The sequence below is a fragment of the Notamacropus eugenii genome, chromosome 5 (assembly GCF_028372415.1).
Source record: "Notamacropus eugenii isolate mMacEug1 chromosome 5, mMacEug1.pri_v2, whole genome shotgun sequence".
In the NCBI taxonomy this organism is placed as follows: Eukaryota; Metazoa; Chordata; class Mammalia; order Diprotodontia; family Macropodidae; genus Notamacropus; species Notamacropus eugenii.
Window position 1 is genome coordinate 131,357,529 of NC_092876.1, and position 18,192 is coordinate 131,375,720.

Below are 18,192 nucleotides of genomic sequence, written 5' to 3' on the forward strand. Positions count from 1 at the left end.
TTTCAAAAAAGGGAAGGGAATGGAAACTGCAAAGTCTCTAGGCCAATGAGCTTGACTTGGCATCCTGGGAAAATTATAGAATGCCAGATGGGTTAATGAGCATTTAGAAAAGGGAAAGATGATCCCAAAGAGCCAGCATGGCTCCATTAGAAACAGGTCATGCCAAACTTACTCTATTTCTTTTTTTTAATCATTTACTTAGATTTTAGGAAAATGTTTAAAAGATACCTTCAAGTGTTATTCTTGTGGAGAAGATGGAGAGATGTGGGCTAGACAGGAGCATGACTGCATGTATTCAGAACACAACAATTCAGTGTCACCTTGGAAGAAAGTCTCCAGTGGAATACACGAGGGATCTATTCTGGGTCCTATGCTACTTATTATTTTTATTAATGATTTTAATAAAAAGAAAGATAGCGTTCTCAGAATTGCAAATGACACAAAACTAGGAATAATATCTAGTGATTGTTGTCCTTCATTCTTCAAGATAACATCATTATATTGGTATCATGGTACAACAATCAGATCAATAGAAGCTCAGAAGGCTCTACCATAAGTGGGGCACAGATAGTTCACATGAACAATTGGAAAGGAGATGTTTAAATTTGTACATCTCACATTAATATATAACATTAGATAATATATAACATATAGGATGCAAAAAAGAAACTGGAGTGAATCCATGAAGTTGAAATTTAATAGCGATAAATATAACATCTTTTGGGTTCAAATAAATCAACTCCACAAGATGATGACTGGCAAAACTTAAATAGCATTTCACCTGAAAAAGATCTCAGGGTCTTAGTGGCCTGAAAACTCAATGAGTCAGTGATCTAATATGGTAGCCAAAAAGCTAATGCTGTCTTTGGCCCAAGTTTCCATGCAGAGTTTCCAGCAACAAGGTCATAATCACACTGTACTCTGCCCTGGCCAGATGACATCAGTAGTTCTGTTCTGGGTACCACATTTTAGAAAGCACATTGATATGCGTGGGCATCATCCAGAAGAGGACAACCAGGTCAAGCCATAAGAGGATCAGCTGAAGGAAGGAGGGAGCCATTTAGCTCAGAAGAAAGAAGGTTCAAGGGAGTGCATGATAGCTGGCCATCAGGTTAGAGGGATCAGACTTATGTTGTTTGACATCAATCAGAGGACTAGAGTGGGGATTTTTCTGGGCATGGGTTAGTGCCATCCAAGCTCTTTGTTATTAATTCCATTTGCCCTCTCTATTCTCCACCCCACCCCCTTTCTGTGTATCCTCATGATTTGTATAGGGAAGCAACAAATGTAGTGGAGAGAATCTGGGACTGGACCAGACCTGGGTTCAAATATGATTTCTGACTGTGGTAGATGTTAGAGATCCCTGAGCCTCAGTTTTGTCATCTGTTACCCTGACTTCCTTCATAAGACTCTTGTCAGAATGATGCTGCAGGGGACACTGGAGGTCCCTCATGTGACAGATGACATCTCCTCCCTGACTGCAGGCTCCTTTAGGGCCAGGCCATGGAAGATCTGTCTCTATCCTATCTCTGCCTCACCTGGTCTCCTTCCTTCTCGAAAGTGATTCGGGTTCCCTGCCTCCAGCCTGGCTGGACATCAATTGTCAGGATCTTGTCTTTGATGGTGGATGTGAATCTGTCTTCATTCATTACCTGGAGGAAGACAGTGGGGAAGGGGTGCATCAGGGCCTCTCTGTCCTCCACAAGTGGACCAGACTGAGATCTTCCCCAGGTAGCTGGAGAGCAGAGCCTAAACCAGGAAGCGGAGACTAGAGAAGAATGTCCCAGGCCCTAGTCCTGGCTTTGGCCTAACTGGCATTGTGACTTTGGGAAAGTCATTTCCCACTCTGGGTCTCAGTTTCTCAAGGGGGCAAATAAACTTCCCAGGGGCCCCAGAGTTCGAAGAGGCTATCTGGGAGAACCTGACAAAGATGGGATGGCCTGAGATGACAAAGAATCACTCAGAGCTCAGTCTTTCTTCCCTCAGTTCCAGCAGGATGTGGGTTCTGAGCTATGTCCTTGGCAGGGGGGATGAGCCATTAATGAACCATCCACACTCTCACCTGTGACCAACTCAACAAATATTTATTAAGGGCCTATTATGTGCTGGGGATGGCCCTTAAAGAGCACCCATTCTATGGGGGAATACAATATGTACAGAGCTAAGTAGATAAGGGAGGTGCCTGCGAAGGGTGAGACATGGGCAGCTGGAGGAATCCGAGTAGGCTTCCTGTAGGAAGTGGTACCTGACTTGACTCTTGAAGGAAAAGGAGGGTTCTGATGGGTAGAGATGAGAAGGAAGTGCACTCCACACGTGAAGGACAGCTTGAACAAATGCAGATGTGGATGGAGAATATTGAAAGTGGGGAATGGTTAGCATGTGTGATTGGCTGCAGCACAGAATGCACGAAGGAGAGTAACTTGAAATAAGACTGACAAGGTAGGTGACTGTAGTCAGATTGTGGAAGGCTGTGACTGCCAGTCTGAAGAGTTTACATTTTATTCCAGAGGCAATAGGGAGCCACTGAAGGTTTCTGAGCAGAGGAGTGACATGATAAGATCCATGCCTTAGGAAGATTATTTTGGCAACTTCATAGAGAAGAAATTGGAAAAGGAAGACACTAGACCAATTAGGAGACTTTTAATAGTCCAGGCAAGAAGTGATAAGGGCTGGAAACAGGTTAGTGACCACTTGAGCAGAGAGAAGTAATCATATAGTAACAACAAATAACTAGCAAAGGTACTTTACAAATCCTATGTCATTGGATCTTCCCAACAACCCTGGGAGACAGATGCTGCCCCCAATTTACAGATGAGGAAACAGAGGCAGACAGTAGGCAAGTGGCTTGCCCAAGGTCACACAGCTAGTAAATGTCTGTGTAGTCTGGCTGCAGGCACTGCTGCAAGAGATGCTATGGAGGTACGCTGATCTGTTGTTCTGTCATTCTTCAGTTGTGTGCGACTCTTCCTGACCCCGTTTGAGGTTTTCCTGACAGAGATACTGGAGTGGTTTGCTGTTTCCTTCTCCAGCTCATCTTACAAATGAGGAGACTGAGGCAAACAGGGTTAAGTGACTTTCCAAGGGTCACATAGCTAGTAAGTATCTGAGGTCAGATTTGAACTCAAAAGAAGAGTCAGGAAGACTCTAGGCCCAGCATTGTCCCACCCAGTTACCTAAGTGACAAGGCTTGGCAACACCTTGGCTAGGGTGTGAGAGAAAGGGAGACCTCAAAGATGACCACAAGGTTATGAACTTGAGTGCCATCAACAGCAACAGGTCACAAACAAGTTTGAGGGAGGGGAAGGAAAAGGATGAGTTCAGTGTTGGAGGTGTTGATTTTGAGGGGCAGCCAGGAGATCTGGAAGAAGCTGTCCATTCACAGAGATGACAAGAGACATCCTCCAGCAGAGGCAGATGGTAGAGGTGGTACAGGGGACAGGGATGGCAGGATATGAGTAGTGGCAAGGAATCATGGGTCGAGGACAATGAAGGGAAAAAAGCGAGAAGAGAAGGAGATTATGACGACTACATAAAGGTTTACACTTGGTACTAGCTAAGAAATAGAGGGGTAGATCAGTGGAATAGGTTAGGTACACAAGACACAGTAGGACCCCAGCTTCTGGGATAAGACACTGTTTGACAAAAACTACTGGGAAAACTGGATAAGAGTGTCAGAAACTGGGCATAGACCAGCATCTGACAGAATACACAAGAATAAAGTCCAAATGGGTACATGATCTAGGTACAAAGGTTGATACAATAAACAATTAGGGGAGCATCCTTGCTAAGAGTTTATTTGTCAGATTTATGGAGAATGGAGAAATTTGTAACCAAACAAGAGACAGAGACCATTATGAAATGAAAAATGGATAATTTTGATTACATAAAATTGAAAAGGTTTTGCACAAACAAAGGCAATGCAACCAAGATTAGGAGGGAAGCAGAAAAGTGGGAAAGAATCTTTACAACTAGTTCAGAGTTCAGGATCATAATGGCATCATGGTCTTGGGTAAGGCTGTCTAATGAACTGGGAGGACAGAGGGTGGGAAGTGACATCATGGTGGATGCTGAATTGGGAAGAGGCAGTGATCATTACAGATCATATGTCTAGGGGGCATATAACCTCATCCCAATGTAAATAGGTAATGATTGGATAATTTCAGACCTGACATAGCCTGCATAAATACCAGGTTATTCTATAATTTCAGACCTGACATAGCCTGCATAAATACCAGGTTATTCTATTTAGGTTACTTGATATTCCCATGGCCTTTCAGAAGTTTATGAATTCAATGTTTTATGATCTGCTGAATCAAGGATTAGGGAATGGGGTTGGGGAATTTCAGTGATGTTTTTAATCTAATCAGGCAGCTAGGTGGTGCAGTGGATAGAGCACCAGTGCAGGAGTCAGGAGGACCTGAGTTCAAATGTCACCTCAGACACGACACTCACTAGCTGGGCAAGTCACTTAACCCCAATTGCCTCATCCTGGGTCATCTCTAGTCATCCTGATGAATATCTGGTCACTGTATTCAGATGGCTCTGGAAGAGAAGTGAGGCTGGTGACCTGCACAGCCCTCCCTCACTCAAAACAAAGTCAAATGCAAGTCATGTCATCATTTCTCTGATAGCATGGTCTTCTTCAGCAACAAAGGAGGAACACACACACTGAATCTAATCAAATGAGATTACATATAAAGTATACTGCAAACCTTAAATTTAGTTATTATCCATTTCTAGTCAATCTAAATTACCTCTGCCAAACTGAAGTAATGCTGATTTGAAAATGAAAGGAGTTTATGAAACATATGATAGGCCCGAAAGAAATCCAAGTGACTAAACAAGGTGGAACCCATCTTGTAGTGAAGGCCCCTCTCCACTATGAAGAGACTTTTTATACTTTGTAAGGACTTTTAAATCATTAGCCATCTTTTACAGCAACCTGTTTGTTTTTTGACTGAATAAAATAACATGATTTATGGTTTTGTATTTTTAAAAAGTTAATACTGGAGAAGATGACAAGTTGGATACTAAAGTCTTTAACAAAAGCAAGAGAGTGACCAGGAGAAAAGTAGAGAGTAGCACCAAGGATGCAACCAGGGGTGATGCAGAGAGATCAGCCAACTTCAAAAGGGGAGTGTTTGCTTAGTGATCACAATCTATGATCCCATAGACCTGTAGGTGGGAAGGACCTCAGGGACCAGCAAGTCTGACCCCTTCATTTTACAGATGAGGAAACTGAGGCCCAAGAAGGGAAAGTGACTTGCCCAGGTTTAAACAGCTACTGTCAGGGACAAGATTTGAACCCAGGTTTTTCTTATTCCAAGTCCAACTCTCCCAACTATCTATGCCAAGCTGTCCCTCTTCCCAGTGGCAGTCTGTAGGTGGAAGTGGGAGGAAGAATTTTGCCAATTTCATCTTTTGGACCAATGTGTTGAGAGAAGGAGCAGCCAGGAAATGAAAGGATGGCTAAGGATGCAGGGACGTATGGAGGGGACCAGGTGAGAGCACAGGAAGATAGAGGCAGCGTGAGAGGAAGAGCTCTAGCATAAAGGAAAGAGTTTCAGGTACAGAGGAAAGGGAGGGCATGGTTGGGGTAGGGATAGCAGGGGAAGCGGTAGATAATCTTTGGCCAATAATACTGAACCTCAAGGAGGAACAGGAACGTGAGATAGAAATCTCCTTCTCCATAGGGCTGAGATGACCAGCTGAATGGAGTATTCATTTGGTGGGGGAGGCATTGAAAGAGTAAATGGAAATGGTGACTAGGAAGGGCATGTGGTGGTGAAGGCTGACAATTACCAAGGTCAGTAGGGGCATTCAGTGAAAGAGGTCAATCCTACTGGGCAGCCCAAGCCACTAGGCAGCAACAGCAGGACTTTTACTCTCCTCTAGGGATGGCCCTTATCTTTCACTGGCCATGTGGAGAAGGGCAGAGCAAAGCAGATGTTAATGGCAACCAGGGGAGTGTACAGTGCAGAAAACCTATGATCCCTCATGTTTACAGTTCACTGCCCTAGGGCAATGCCCAGTCTGGGGAGAGGGAAGGAGACTGAGGCCCAAGGAGGTGGAAGTGACTTGCCCAAGGTAACACAAGTACTGAGAAGCAGAATTGAGAAGTCTTCTGACCTCAAATCCTGTGCTCTTTCTGTTATACTGTGTTGCTATAGGAGCAATGGGGGGAGGGAAGCGAGAGAAGGGAGGGGTCACAAGAAGGCAGATCTTGGCTCATTATGGGGAAGCACTTTCCAATCATCACAGCTGTCCTACATTGGAGAAGGCTGCCCTAGGAGTCCCCAGAGAGGTCAGGGAAGGTATCTCAGAAGAGGCTAGGTGACCCCTCCATCAGGTGGGAGACCTTGGGCTAGGAGGTCCATCCAGATCTTAGGTTCTAGGCTCCAGACTTCTTTGAGAAACCTAAGTCCTTCCCAGGGTGGTTAAGGGCAGGCAGAATGGCTGTTTAGCAGCCACGGGAGGCCTTGGGGGTTCTTACCCTTCGGGAGATCTTGATCTTCTTGGTGCAGCCAAAGAACAAATCCTCCAAAGACAGGTAGAGATCTCGCTCGATGGGAGGGTCCTGCTTCTTGATCCCACGGCCCCGAAGGCCCCCAAAGTTCAAGTTCACGTCCTTGCCATCAGGATCAAAGAACTCTGCCCAAGGGGCCGGGAGAAGCTTACGGCCATAGCCCCTGGTCCTACATGGGGTCAGCAATACATCCCCCACCCCCAACTCAGACCTATGGGTCTAGAACCCAAAGTTCTATAATGCTGACAACAATGATCCCACATTCCCTGGTCCCAAGCCTTCTTATACACACCAACCAAACCCACAGGCCTGCAAACCCAAGGATTCAACCCCTACCTCCTAGTCCTGAATCCTATTAACATCCATTAATCCATACCCTACACAGGGGTGGGGAATCACATGTGGCCTTCTAGGTTCTCAATAGCAGTCTTTTGACTAGACCCAAATTTTACAGAACAAATGCTTTCATTAAGAAGATTTCTTCTGTGAAGTTTGGATTCAGTCAAATGACCTCACTTGAAGACCTAGAGGGCCACATGTGGCTAAAGGCCACAGGTTCCCTACCGCTGCTCTACATTTATAGTCCACTTCACAGCCAAGGTTCTGCCTGGGCTGAGGGAAAGGGAAGAAGGTACACTCTGAAAACTCTAGGACAGTGGCTTTAATTCTGAATTCTGAAGAAATTCTAGAATATATTAGAAAGGAGATAAGTTAGTGAGAAAGGAACATGATAATCACTACAAGAGATGTTTTCATGAACAACTTTCCAGAGTAATCTCACTTATGTTTTTGACAGAGTAACTAGATTGGTGAGTAGATGAGAATATTGTAGGAACAGCACACCTAAACTTTAGTGAAGTATTTGGCAAAGTCTCTTTCATACTATCCTAATGGACAAGATGAAGAGATATGGACTGGATAATAATACAGTTAGAAAGATTTGGAACTTGGTGAATGAAAGAACTCAAAGAATAGTTATTAAGGGGGATATGGTCAGCTTGGGGAGAGGTCTCTAATGTAATACCCCAAGGATTTGTCCTTGATACTGTGTTGTAATATTTTAATCAGTAATTTGCATGAAGGCATGCCCATTAAATCTGTTTGCATCATAATGATAAGGGAGGGACATTGGAATATAGAGACAGGATTCCACAGGATGTCAGTGAGCTAGAATGAAGGGCCAAATCTAGTAAAATGAAACCTAATAGGAATAAAGTCCTTTATTTGGTTAAAAAAAATTTCTAAAGTATAAGATGGGGAAACACAGCTAGATAACAGTTTCTATGAAAAAGATTTGGGAGATGTAGGGGACTAAAAAATCAATATGAGTCAGTAATAGGACATGGTAGACAAAAAAAGCTAATGTGATCTAAGGTTTCATTAAAGAGATTCATAGTGCCCAGAACTAAGGAAGTGACAGTCTCACTACATTCTGCTCTCATTTTAGGAGCATAGGTTTAGCACTGGAAGGGACCTTAGAGGCCATCAAATCTGATACCCTCATTTAACAGATGAGGACCCTGAAGCACAGAGAGGAGAAACAACTTGCCTAGGGTGATACAGCTAGTCAATGTCTTAGGGAAGATTTTATCCACATTAGGAATCTGTATCTAGTTCTGGCCCATGTTTTAGCAAGGACATTGTAAAAGGGCACATAGGAGGTTAAAGGACCTCAAGGTCATGTCATATGAGGATCGATTAAAAGAAATGGGAATGTTTAGCCTGGAAAAGAGACTCTTTATTTTAACTGTTTCTCTTTCTGTTTCAAATACATTTCTTGTAAACAACATATTTTTGGATTCTGGTTTCTAATTCATTCAGCCATTTTCTTCTATTTTTGGGGTGAGTTCATCCCATTCACATTCACAGTTATGATTGCTAACTGTGTTTTTCTCTCCATTTAAATCTCTTTTACTTTTCTTTCTCTTTTTCTCCTTACCCCTTTAAGGGACTGTTTTTCTTCAACTAATGCCTACTAAATCTACCCTGAAGTCTTATTTCCAACTTTTCCCTTAACTGTTTTCCTTCCTATTTGACTGCAGAGTAAGATATATTTCTGTACCTAATTGTATATGTATGTATATTTTCCCTCCTTTAACCAGTTCAGATGAGAGAAAGGTTCAAGTGTCATCTGCTTTGTCTTATCCTTTTTGCTTATCCCATTCATGTGAGATCATTTTCCCATTCTTTTTCTCCCTTACTCCTCTCCCAATACTTTCCTTTTCCTCACTCTCCCTTTCTTCTCTTGAGAACATCCAAACATAATAGAATTGCACCTACTCCTTTATCAAATTATTTTACAAATGAGGAAACTGAAGCCCAGAGAGGTTGGCAAAGACCACACAAAGTTGAAAACTTTGATGGTCCCTTTACAGCTATGACAACCTATGATGATACAAAAGCACTTCTCCTCCCAGGAGAAAGAAGCAATTCTAAGATTTATGATATTTCCTAGAGTCCAGACCCTAGTAGGGTTGTAGTAGGGGTCTTGGGAAGTCAGATGGTGCCGGAATCTTGATAGAATGGAAAGAGAGGGCCCAAGAAGAGAGTTTTAACAATGGCAGAGGCAGAGGGAGAACAATAGAGACAAAGGAGGAATTGGTTCTGAGAAGCCAGACAGGACAACTCAGCTTTTAGAGTCTGGGATGGAGACAGAGCCCTGTGTAGAGAACTGAATTTGGAGTGAGAAGATCTGCACTTCAATTCCAGTTCTGATATTTATTAGCTTTGTGATTTTAGGCAAGTCACTAAGTCTCTCTGGGCCTCAGGATCCTCATTTGTTGAATAATGGATTTGGCCTAGAGCAAGAAGTCTTAACTTGTGTTTAGAATATTTTGATAAGCGTGTTTCAAAATAACTTCTTTCCTTTGTAACCCTGTGTATTTTATTTTAATGCACTTAGAAGCATTATTCTGACAATGGTTCTACAAACACCACCAGACTGATTGCCAATGGGGTCTATGATGCCAAAATGGTTAAGAGCCCTTGCCCTAGATCATCCTTGATATTTTGTAATTCTGTAATTACAATATTTCCCATTTCTATAGCACTTTATTGCTTTACAAGGTGCTCTGCTCCCATCACCATGGCACATGGATTATTATTTCCATTTAACAGAAGAAAAGACTAAGGCTCAAAAAAAGTGAAATGACTTGCTCATAGCCAAAGCATTAAAGCCTGGAGGCATCAGTGTTATTATGTCAGGGCAAGCGATTGATCTGAGGGTAGAGAATGAAGAAGGGCATGTGGTGGGGGCTGAGTTCTTACCGCTATAGGGGTTGTCTCCCCCGAAGAATTCATGAAAGACTCTATTGGCATCCCCATGGAAGACATAACCCTTTGTCCATGTCACCTGGGAGCTAAATTCAGGTGGGATCCCACCCTTCAGGCCTTCTTCTCCAAATTTGTCATAGATGGCTCTCTTTATAGCTGTGAGGATAGAGGTCAACAAGGTCACAATTTCTTAGCACTTTAAGGTTTGTTCTGTGATTTCCTCACAATTCTGTGGGGCAGGTAAAGCAAATATCATCATTTCCATTTTAGAGAAGAGGAGACAGGCCAGGAGAAAGGAAACACTTGTTCAAAGTCATACAGCTTACAGTTGTTAGAGTTCAAATTGGAGATGCTATTTCCAATATACTAGGCCCATATAGACCCAAGGAGTCCCCTAGCTCCTGAACCCATGCTCTGGCTTCCAAAGCTTCCTCACTTACGGTCACTCAGCACATCATAGGCCTCTGCTATCTGCTTAAAACGCTCTGCTGAATTTGAATCCTGAGCATTTAACCAGTGGTTCTTTAGAGCTAGTTTCCGGTACCTGGAAGGGAAAAGAGAATGCAATAATCACAGGACAATAGATTTAGAATTGTAAAGGCCTTCACAGACCACCTGCTCTTCATTTCATAGATGAGGAAACTAAAGTCCATAGAGTTTAAGAGACTTGCCCAAGGTCACACAGGCAATAAAGGTCAAAGGTGAGATTTGAACTCAGGTTCCCTGATTCCAAATCTTCATGTCAAGACCAGACTATTGTTGCCTCATATCAGTTCATCACAAAGGACTTCCTTGCCCTCCTTCAAGAAATTATTTCCCTCCGAATTTTCTCCATCTTTTCAGATTCGCCTCCACTGGGAAGACTTCCCAAGCTACTCTAGTCCCCAGAAATGACCTTCTATTAGCTATAAAATCTGACCTTCTCTGATTTTGTATAAGACATAAAATCATTTGTATATGAAGAATTCAGAGAAGTATGGGAAGACTTACCTGAACTAGTAAAAGTAAAGGAAATGGAACCAGGAAAATAACCCAGACAATGACTACAGTAATGCAGACAGAAAGAATAAAACAAAACTGAACTGGCATGTAATTCCAATGACCCAGATTAGTTTGGGAGAAGAGTTGAGAAAATGTGCTTCTTTCCCTATATTGTAGAGTTATGAGGACTGTAGTGTGGAATATTACTTTCTAATGGGAAAGACGAACACATAAAAGGGAAGTGAAAAGTGGGAGAGTAGGGAATGGGGGAATAGACATTTTCAATGGAGCATTATGGCGAAGTCCAGAGAATGAAGCTTGGTCCTCATTCCAAACAGAGGTTCCAGAAGATACCCACCAATGGGAGAAGGGGGCTCAGGGAACATGGCTATATCCAAACAGTATATTCCAAGATGATAGGATTTAGAACTGGAAGGAGGAAACTAATCGATTCATTATTTTACAGATGAGGGAACTGAGGTCCAGACAGGGAAAGTGACTAATGGCTCATCCAGGAGCTGACTCCCAGGATAAGGAGGGCTATAGTGGCAGCCTGTAATGAATTCAAGTCATCAGGCCCAGATGAACTACTACTGTCAGTGATATCTGAAACATCAGAGAAACTGGAAGAGGTGTCATAAGACTGGAGAAAGGCAAAGAGTCTGAAAATTATGGGCCAGTGAACTTATCTTCTCTTCCTTAAACCGTTCTAGTCATGCAAATGAGATCTCAGTTTGATACAGTTTTAGGGGTGCAGGGAAGGTAAAGGCAAATAGAAAAGAAAAAGAAACATGTTATTCATAAGGGCAAACTGTTTGCATCCCTACAAAGGAAGATGACACTTGTAACTCTTGAGAACAGAATTGTTATTATGACATTTAGTGTCATAATAATAATGTCTATAGACAGAGGGCATGGGTGTAAGTTAACTTTGTGATGATAAAAACATCTAATTATGTGGTAAAAAGATATTGTGCTGGGAGAAGAGGAAAGGAGGAGGCAGACAAGGGTAAATTACACCACATGAAAAGGCAGAAAAACCTATTAAAGTAGAGGGAAAAAAGGGAGGGAGGTGAGCATTGTTTGAACCTTAATCTCATCAGATTTGGCTCAAAGAGGGAAATAACATAATCAGTTAGGTATAGAAATCTAACTTACCCTATAGGAAGTAGGAGAGGAAAGGGGAAAGAAAAGGGAGGGGATGGATAGCAGGGAGAAAAGAAGTAGTAAAGGAAAAGGGGAAGAAAGGGAGAGGACTGATAGAAGGGAGGGCAGACTGAGGGAGGTGGTGGTCTAAAGCAAAACTCTAGTGAGGAGGGAAAGGAAGAAAGGAGAAAGAAAAGCATAAACTGGGGGAAAACAGGATGGAGAGAAAAGACAGATAGTAATCATAACTGTGAATGTGAATGGGATGAACTCTCTCATAAAACAGAAACGAATAATAGAGTGGATTAAGAACCACAATCCTACAATATGTTGTTTACAAGAAACACATTTGAAGCAGAGGAATACACACAGAATAAAGGTAAAGGCTGGAGTAGAATATATGATGTTTCAGCTAATGTAAAAAAAAAAAAAAGCAGGAGTAGTAATCCTGATCTCAGACAAAGCAAAAATGAATCTAATTAAAAGAGATAAGGAAGGAAATTCCATCCTGCTAAAGGACACCCTAGACAATGAAGTAATATCTCTACTAAATATATGTGTACCAAGTGGTGTGGCATCCAGATTCTTAGAGAAGAAGTTAAGGGAGCTACAGGAAGAAATGGATAACAAAACTATTCTAGTGGAGGACCTCAACCTTCCCCTCTCAAAACTTTATAAGTCTAACCACAAAATAAACAACAAAGAAGTTAAGCAGAGGAATAGAATTTTAGAAAAGTTAGATATGATTGACTTCTGGAGAAAATTGAATGGGGATAAAAAAGAATATACCTTTCTGGGTGGGGTACATGGCACCTGCACAGAAACTGACCACATATTAGGACATAAAAGCCTCACAATCCAGTGGAGAATGGCAGAAATATTAAATGCATGCTTCTCAGATCATGATGCAATAAAAATTACATGTAATAAATGGCCACGGAAAGATAGATTAAAAATTAATTGGAAACTAAATAATTTAATCCAAAAGAATGAGTGGATCAAACAACAAATCACAGAAACAATCAATAACTTCATCCAAGAGAATGAAAAGAGTGAGACAACATACCAAAACTTATGGGATGCAGCAAAAGTGGTTCTTAGGGGAAATTTTTTATCTCTAAATGTTTACATGAATAAAAGAGAGAAAGAAGAGATCAATGAATTGGGCATGCAACTAAAAAAGCTAGAAAAAGAACAAATTAGAAATCCCTAATTAAATGCCAAATTAGAAATTCCGAAAAACAAAGGAGAGATTAATAAAATTGAAATTAAGAAAACTATTGAACTAATAAATAAAACTAAGAGCTGGTATTGGGTTATGAAAAACCCAATAAAATAGATAAACCTTTGGTTAATTTGATTTTGAAAAAAGAAAGAAAACCAAATTACCAGCATCAAAAATGAAAAGGGTGAATTCACTACCAATGAAGAGGAAATCAAAACAGTAATTAGGAGCTATTTTGCCCAACTGTATCCAATAAATTTGACAATCTTAGTGAAATGGATGAATATTTTAAAAAATCTAAATTGCCCAGATTAGTAGAAGAGGAAATAAAATACTTAATCCCATTTCAGAAAAAGAAATTGAACAAGCCATCAATGAAATTTTCTTCTTTTCCTTGAACAGTTCTAGAATGTGCTATTCAAGGTATTAACATCTCAGTTTGATGAAGTTTTAGGGGTGCAGGGATCCCAAAACTATTGAGGTTCAGAGTGGAGTCATCTGGAAAGAATTCACAGACTCAAGCAGTCTTCCAGTCAAGTGGCAAAAAATTTATCATAACACTAATAAAGGCCAGCAGAGCTCTTTAGGGAACTTGCAACCTAATAGGGATGATGCTAAAACTTATATAGAAAAAATTGACTAAGTTGTGTGCCAAGTATGCTGATTAGGTGGTGAACATACAGTTTCTGTACCTTGGGCACAGGTACATCACTCATTACTGGCGCAGCTGTCCTGTTGGATGTCCCGTGGCCTTGGGAGTTGACGGCTATAGCTTGATGTCTTGATTGTATATGGTAATTGAGGGAATCAGGACATGATAGTCCTGCTGGGTACAAAATAGGCCTATTCACACAAGGAAAATTCTAAAGAGGTCAGCTTGTTCTTATAACAGGGAGAGATAGTTTTCCTCCCTGTGGCTCACTCATGAGATATTGCCAGAGATAGTGTCTTGGACTGGGGAGATATATGGTCCTAGGGCTGGGGTCCAAGCACAAGCACCCCATCAAGTTCACATTGAGAGAGTGCTAAGGAGATGACAGTCCTGCTATATGCTCTGCCCTGGGCACATTTTAAGAAGAATACTGATAAACTGCAGGGTATCTGAGAGGATGAAGGCCTCAAGATCATGCCACTGGAGCTTAACTCTCATAATACTTTACTAAAAGTATTTTAGCAAATACAATTGAACAACAACAAACAAGATAATCAAAGGAGGAAAGAAAGCACCAGTATCCAGGGGAATCAGGAGACAACTCTGGCAGAAGGTCAAATTTCAGCTGCATCTTGAAGGAAGCCAGTGGAGTCAGGAGGTGGAGACAAGGAGCAAGAGAATTCCAGATAAGGGGTACAGTAATGGAAGCTAGAATGTCTTGTGCAAGGAACAGGTAGGAGGTTGGTGTCATTGTATCAGAGTACATAGAAGGGAGTAAAATGTAAGAAGATCAGAAAGGTAGGAAGAGGACAGATTACAAAGGCTTGGAATGACAGAGAATTTTTTATTTAATCCAGGAGGTAAAAGGGAGCTACTGGAAATAATTGAATAAGGAAGTAACATGGTTAGACTTGTGCTTTAGGAAGATCAATTTGACAGCTGAGTGGAGGATGAGCTGGAGCGGGGAGAGATTGTGGAGTGATGCCCTCCATAGTAATAGGGAAGTTAAGAAGAGAAGTACTTGGGAGGAAAGATGAGTCCAGTTTTGGACATACTGAGTTTAAGATGCCCACTTTGAGATGTTCAATAAACAGTTGGATTTACAAGTCTGGAGGTTAGGAGAAAGGTTAGGTCTATATAAATAGATCTGAAAATCGTCAGCATAGAGCTGGTAATTAAATCTGTGGGAGATAAGATCATTATATGAAGTAGTATATGGAGGTACTCAGTAAATTCTTATCTAATTAAAAATTTCAGAAAATGTAGAATGTTAAGAGCTGGAAGGGACCTTAGAGAATGTCAGAGCTACGGGGAACCTTAGAATAAAGAATGTCAGAGCTGGAAGGGGTCTTAGAGACCACCTAGTCCAACCCCTCATTTTGCAGATGGGAATGCTGATACCTAGAGAAAAGTAAGTTATCAATTAGCACCAAAGCCAAGATAAGAATCCAGGCCTCCTGATTGCAAGCCTCAGGTTTCTTCTCCAGGTCATTATCCCAAACTCTTTAGAAATCCTTCCCAAGTAGGCTCTCGTTTAAAATTGATAGTAGTCATCAGTCATCCCTTTACCTCAGTACCAAGTTGTCTCTCCCTGAAATAATCTCTGTATCTTCCTCCCCAATTCATAACCCCAACAATCTCCATCCCACTCATACCCCTGCTTGGGTCAATGGGGGAAGAGAAAAAAACTAACCCTTCCCCCCTTCTGCTTTGAGAGAAGTTTCTCAAAAAGTCTTGGCAGCTGCATCATTTGGCCACTCCTAAATCCTCAGGATAGGTGGATAGAACTAGAGACCCATCTTCTCCCATTTCAAACCTAGAGAATGGGAAGAAAGACAGAATTCAGAGATGCAGAAAAAGGGAAGAAGTAGGGAAACAGGAGAGGGGAGAAGATCCAATGGAACCAGGGCACAAAACCAGGCACCCTATCTCTTGGAAAGCCAAACGTAGACCAGAAGAGGGTAAAAATGGGATGGAAGAGGAATGACAAAGGAGAGGAGAGGTAGCAGGCAAGGAAGGGGAGGGCAGAGAACGTCAAAAGGAAGAGAAAAATGATATAATATGAAGGAAGGAGAAAGGAGAGGAAAAAGGGGAACAAGGGAAAGAGGAAAGATAAGAAGGAAAAGGGAGTAGAACAAAAAGGGGAGGAGGAAAAGGAAGGGAAAGAAGGCAGAGGAAAAGACAGAAGGGGAGGGAGGAAAAGGGAGGATAAAGAAATAGGAGGGGTAAAGGGGAAGGAGAAAGAAGGGGAGGGAGAAGGAAGGGGAAGAGAAGGTGGGGGAGGGAGAAGAAAGGACAGAGCAGAAACAAGGAGGAAGGAGCAGGGGGCGGAATCAGTAAGGAAAATGAAAGGGAAAATAGAAGGAAGAAGATAAGAAATTGAAGGGTTAAAGGAAAAGGAAGAGAATAGAGGAGGGGAAGGGGGAGAGAGAGGAGGAGGGAGGCTGAGGTAGGACAGAAGATTCCCTTTGTCCCCAGCTTACGCCTTCTTTATCTCTGCGTCCTGGGCACTTCTGTTGATGTCTAACACAGCATAGTAATCGAAACCCATGGTTAGACTGGACTCTGCTGAGCCAGAGAAGAGCAAGAGACAACTTCAGGGAATATCCAAGCCTGGCTGTTTACACTGTGTTCTCTTGTTGCCAATGGCAACCACCCCAGGGCACTGTGGGAGTTGTATTGTTTCCTGATTTCTCTAGGGCAGAGATGCTGGGTTCACCTGGGACTCCTATCCCCAAATTCATCTGCCCTACTCCTTCCACCCTGCCCCACTCTAAGGTGCAGGATGTGAGGAAACAAGAGTAGGTGACTCTAGTCCTGGGGCCCCATTCAAGAGGGGATGGCCCTGCTCAGAAATTACTTAGGGAGCCCTTAGGCAGGGAAGCCCATGGCTAATCTGTGCCCTCATGTCCAGCCAAACAGATGGTAACAGCAATGGAATTAATATAACAACAACTGTCATTTCTAAGGCCCTTTAAGGGCTACAAAGTACTTTCTTCATGAGAATCCTTTGAGTTAAGCAGTATCAAAGTGATCACTTCCACTTTCTACGTCACACAACCTGGTAAAATGTTGCACAAATTGCCTAGGACCTAGAGGAGTCCTTATATGTGCTACTGGTCCAGGGATAGAGGAACAGAAGCACAGCCCTTCTCCTCATTTTTGTCCTGTGCTATTGATATCATTAATATGTGATAGAGTGAGTCCCAAAGTTCTTAGTGCAATTTAAAATTTATTAATTTCCTAGACAGTAAGCGTTAAAGCTTAACACTGCACCAAGATATTTGAGAAACCGTGTGTGTATGTGTGTGTGCACGCATACGTGTGTGTACATATATACACATATGTTGGAAGGTGGAGAATTCAGGTTTTATTATAAATCACTCTCTCTGATCTTTACTTATTTATACCATTCATAGCTTCCACTTATCATTCCACTGAAACTGTTCTATCCCACAGTTACCAATGATCTCTTAATTACCAACTCCAAAGGCCGTGTCTCAATTCTTATTCTTCCTGACCTCTGAAGCCTTTGATGCTGATAATTATCTCTTCCTCCTTCCCATTCTTTTCTTTCTAAGTTTTTGAGACATCACTCTTTTGGTTCTTCTTCTACCTATCTGACTACTCCCCCTCTGTCTCCTTTGCTGGGTTCTCAACCACAGTCTACCTCTAACTGTAGGAGTCTCACAGGGTTCTGTCCTGGGCTCTCTTCTCTTTTCCTTCTATACTACTTCACCTGGTCATCTCATCAGCTCTTTTAGATTTAATTAACATCTCTATGCTGATCTATCCATCTTACCTTAACCTCTCTACTGACCTCCATTCTCACTTCCCTAATTGCTTTTCAGACATCTCCAATTGGGTGTCTAGTAGACATCTCAGCATGTCCAAAACTAAGCTCATCTTTCCCCCTAAACCTTCACCTCCTCCTACCTTCCCTATTACTATAGTGAGTACCAGTATCTTCCCAGTCCCTCAGGCTCACAACCTAGGAGACATCTTGAATTCTTCACTATCTCTCACCCCCCTCTATCCAATTTGTTGCCAAGGCTTGTTGATTTCAACTCTGCAACATCTCTTGAATATGCTTCCTTTTCTCCATTGACACTACCACCCCTCTGGTGCAAGCTCTCACCACCTCATCACTGACTCCAAAGGGCAGGAAGAGGCTGCCAGATTAGAGAACAGAGATGGGATAAGTCATCAGTCACTTCCCTCTTTGCCTCCAGTCACTGGAAAGAAGAAGAACTTTGAGGAGGCCATCTGACCCAAGTGGATTCATGAGGCGTCATGGGGCCACACTCCCACACTCATGCTTATGCTATAAGTTGAAAGATTTGATACCACCCCACATCTCTCTCCCTCATGAAAAATGTATTAGTTTTC

General features: G+C 42.1%; 1 protein-coding gene across 4 annotated transcripts in view; it reads right to left on the bottom strand.

The window, feature by feature from the left end:
• Nucleotides 1-16,447, bottom strand: part of DNAJB13 (DnaJ heat shock protein family (Hsp40) member B13) — a 30,354-nt gene extending 13,907 nt beyond the window's left edge. For 3 of the 4 annotated variants that reach the window (XM_072610887.1, XM_072610885.1, XM_072610884.1), the window contains exons 1-5: nucleotides 16,287-16,441; nucleotides 10,240-10,343; nucleotides 9,794-9,955; nucleotides 6,494-6,651; nucleotides 1,539-1,652 (exon numbers count right to left, since the gene is read on the bottom strand). In XM_072610887.1, the coding sequence (XP_072466988.1) occupies nucleotides 1,539-1,652; nucleotides 6,494-6,651; nucleotides 9,794-9,955; nucleotides 10,240-10,343; nucleotides 16,287-16,354 (606 nt within the window). In that variant the 5' untranslated portion in view covers nucleotides 16,355-16,441. Of the gene's footprint in view, nucleotides 1-1,538; nucleotides 1,653-6,493; nucleotides 6,652-9,793; nucleotides 9,956-10,239; nucleotides 10,344-16,286 lie in introns of all 4 variants that reach the window. The other variant, XM_072610886.1, reaches the window with a different exon arrangement.
• Between the last annotated feature and the right edge of the window lie 1,745 nt (nucleotides 16,448-18,192).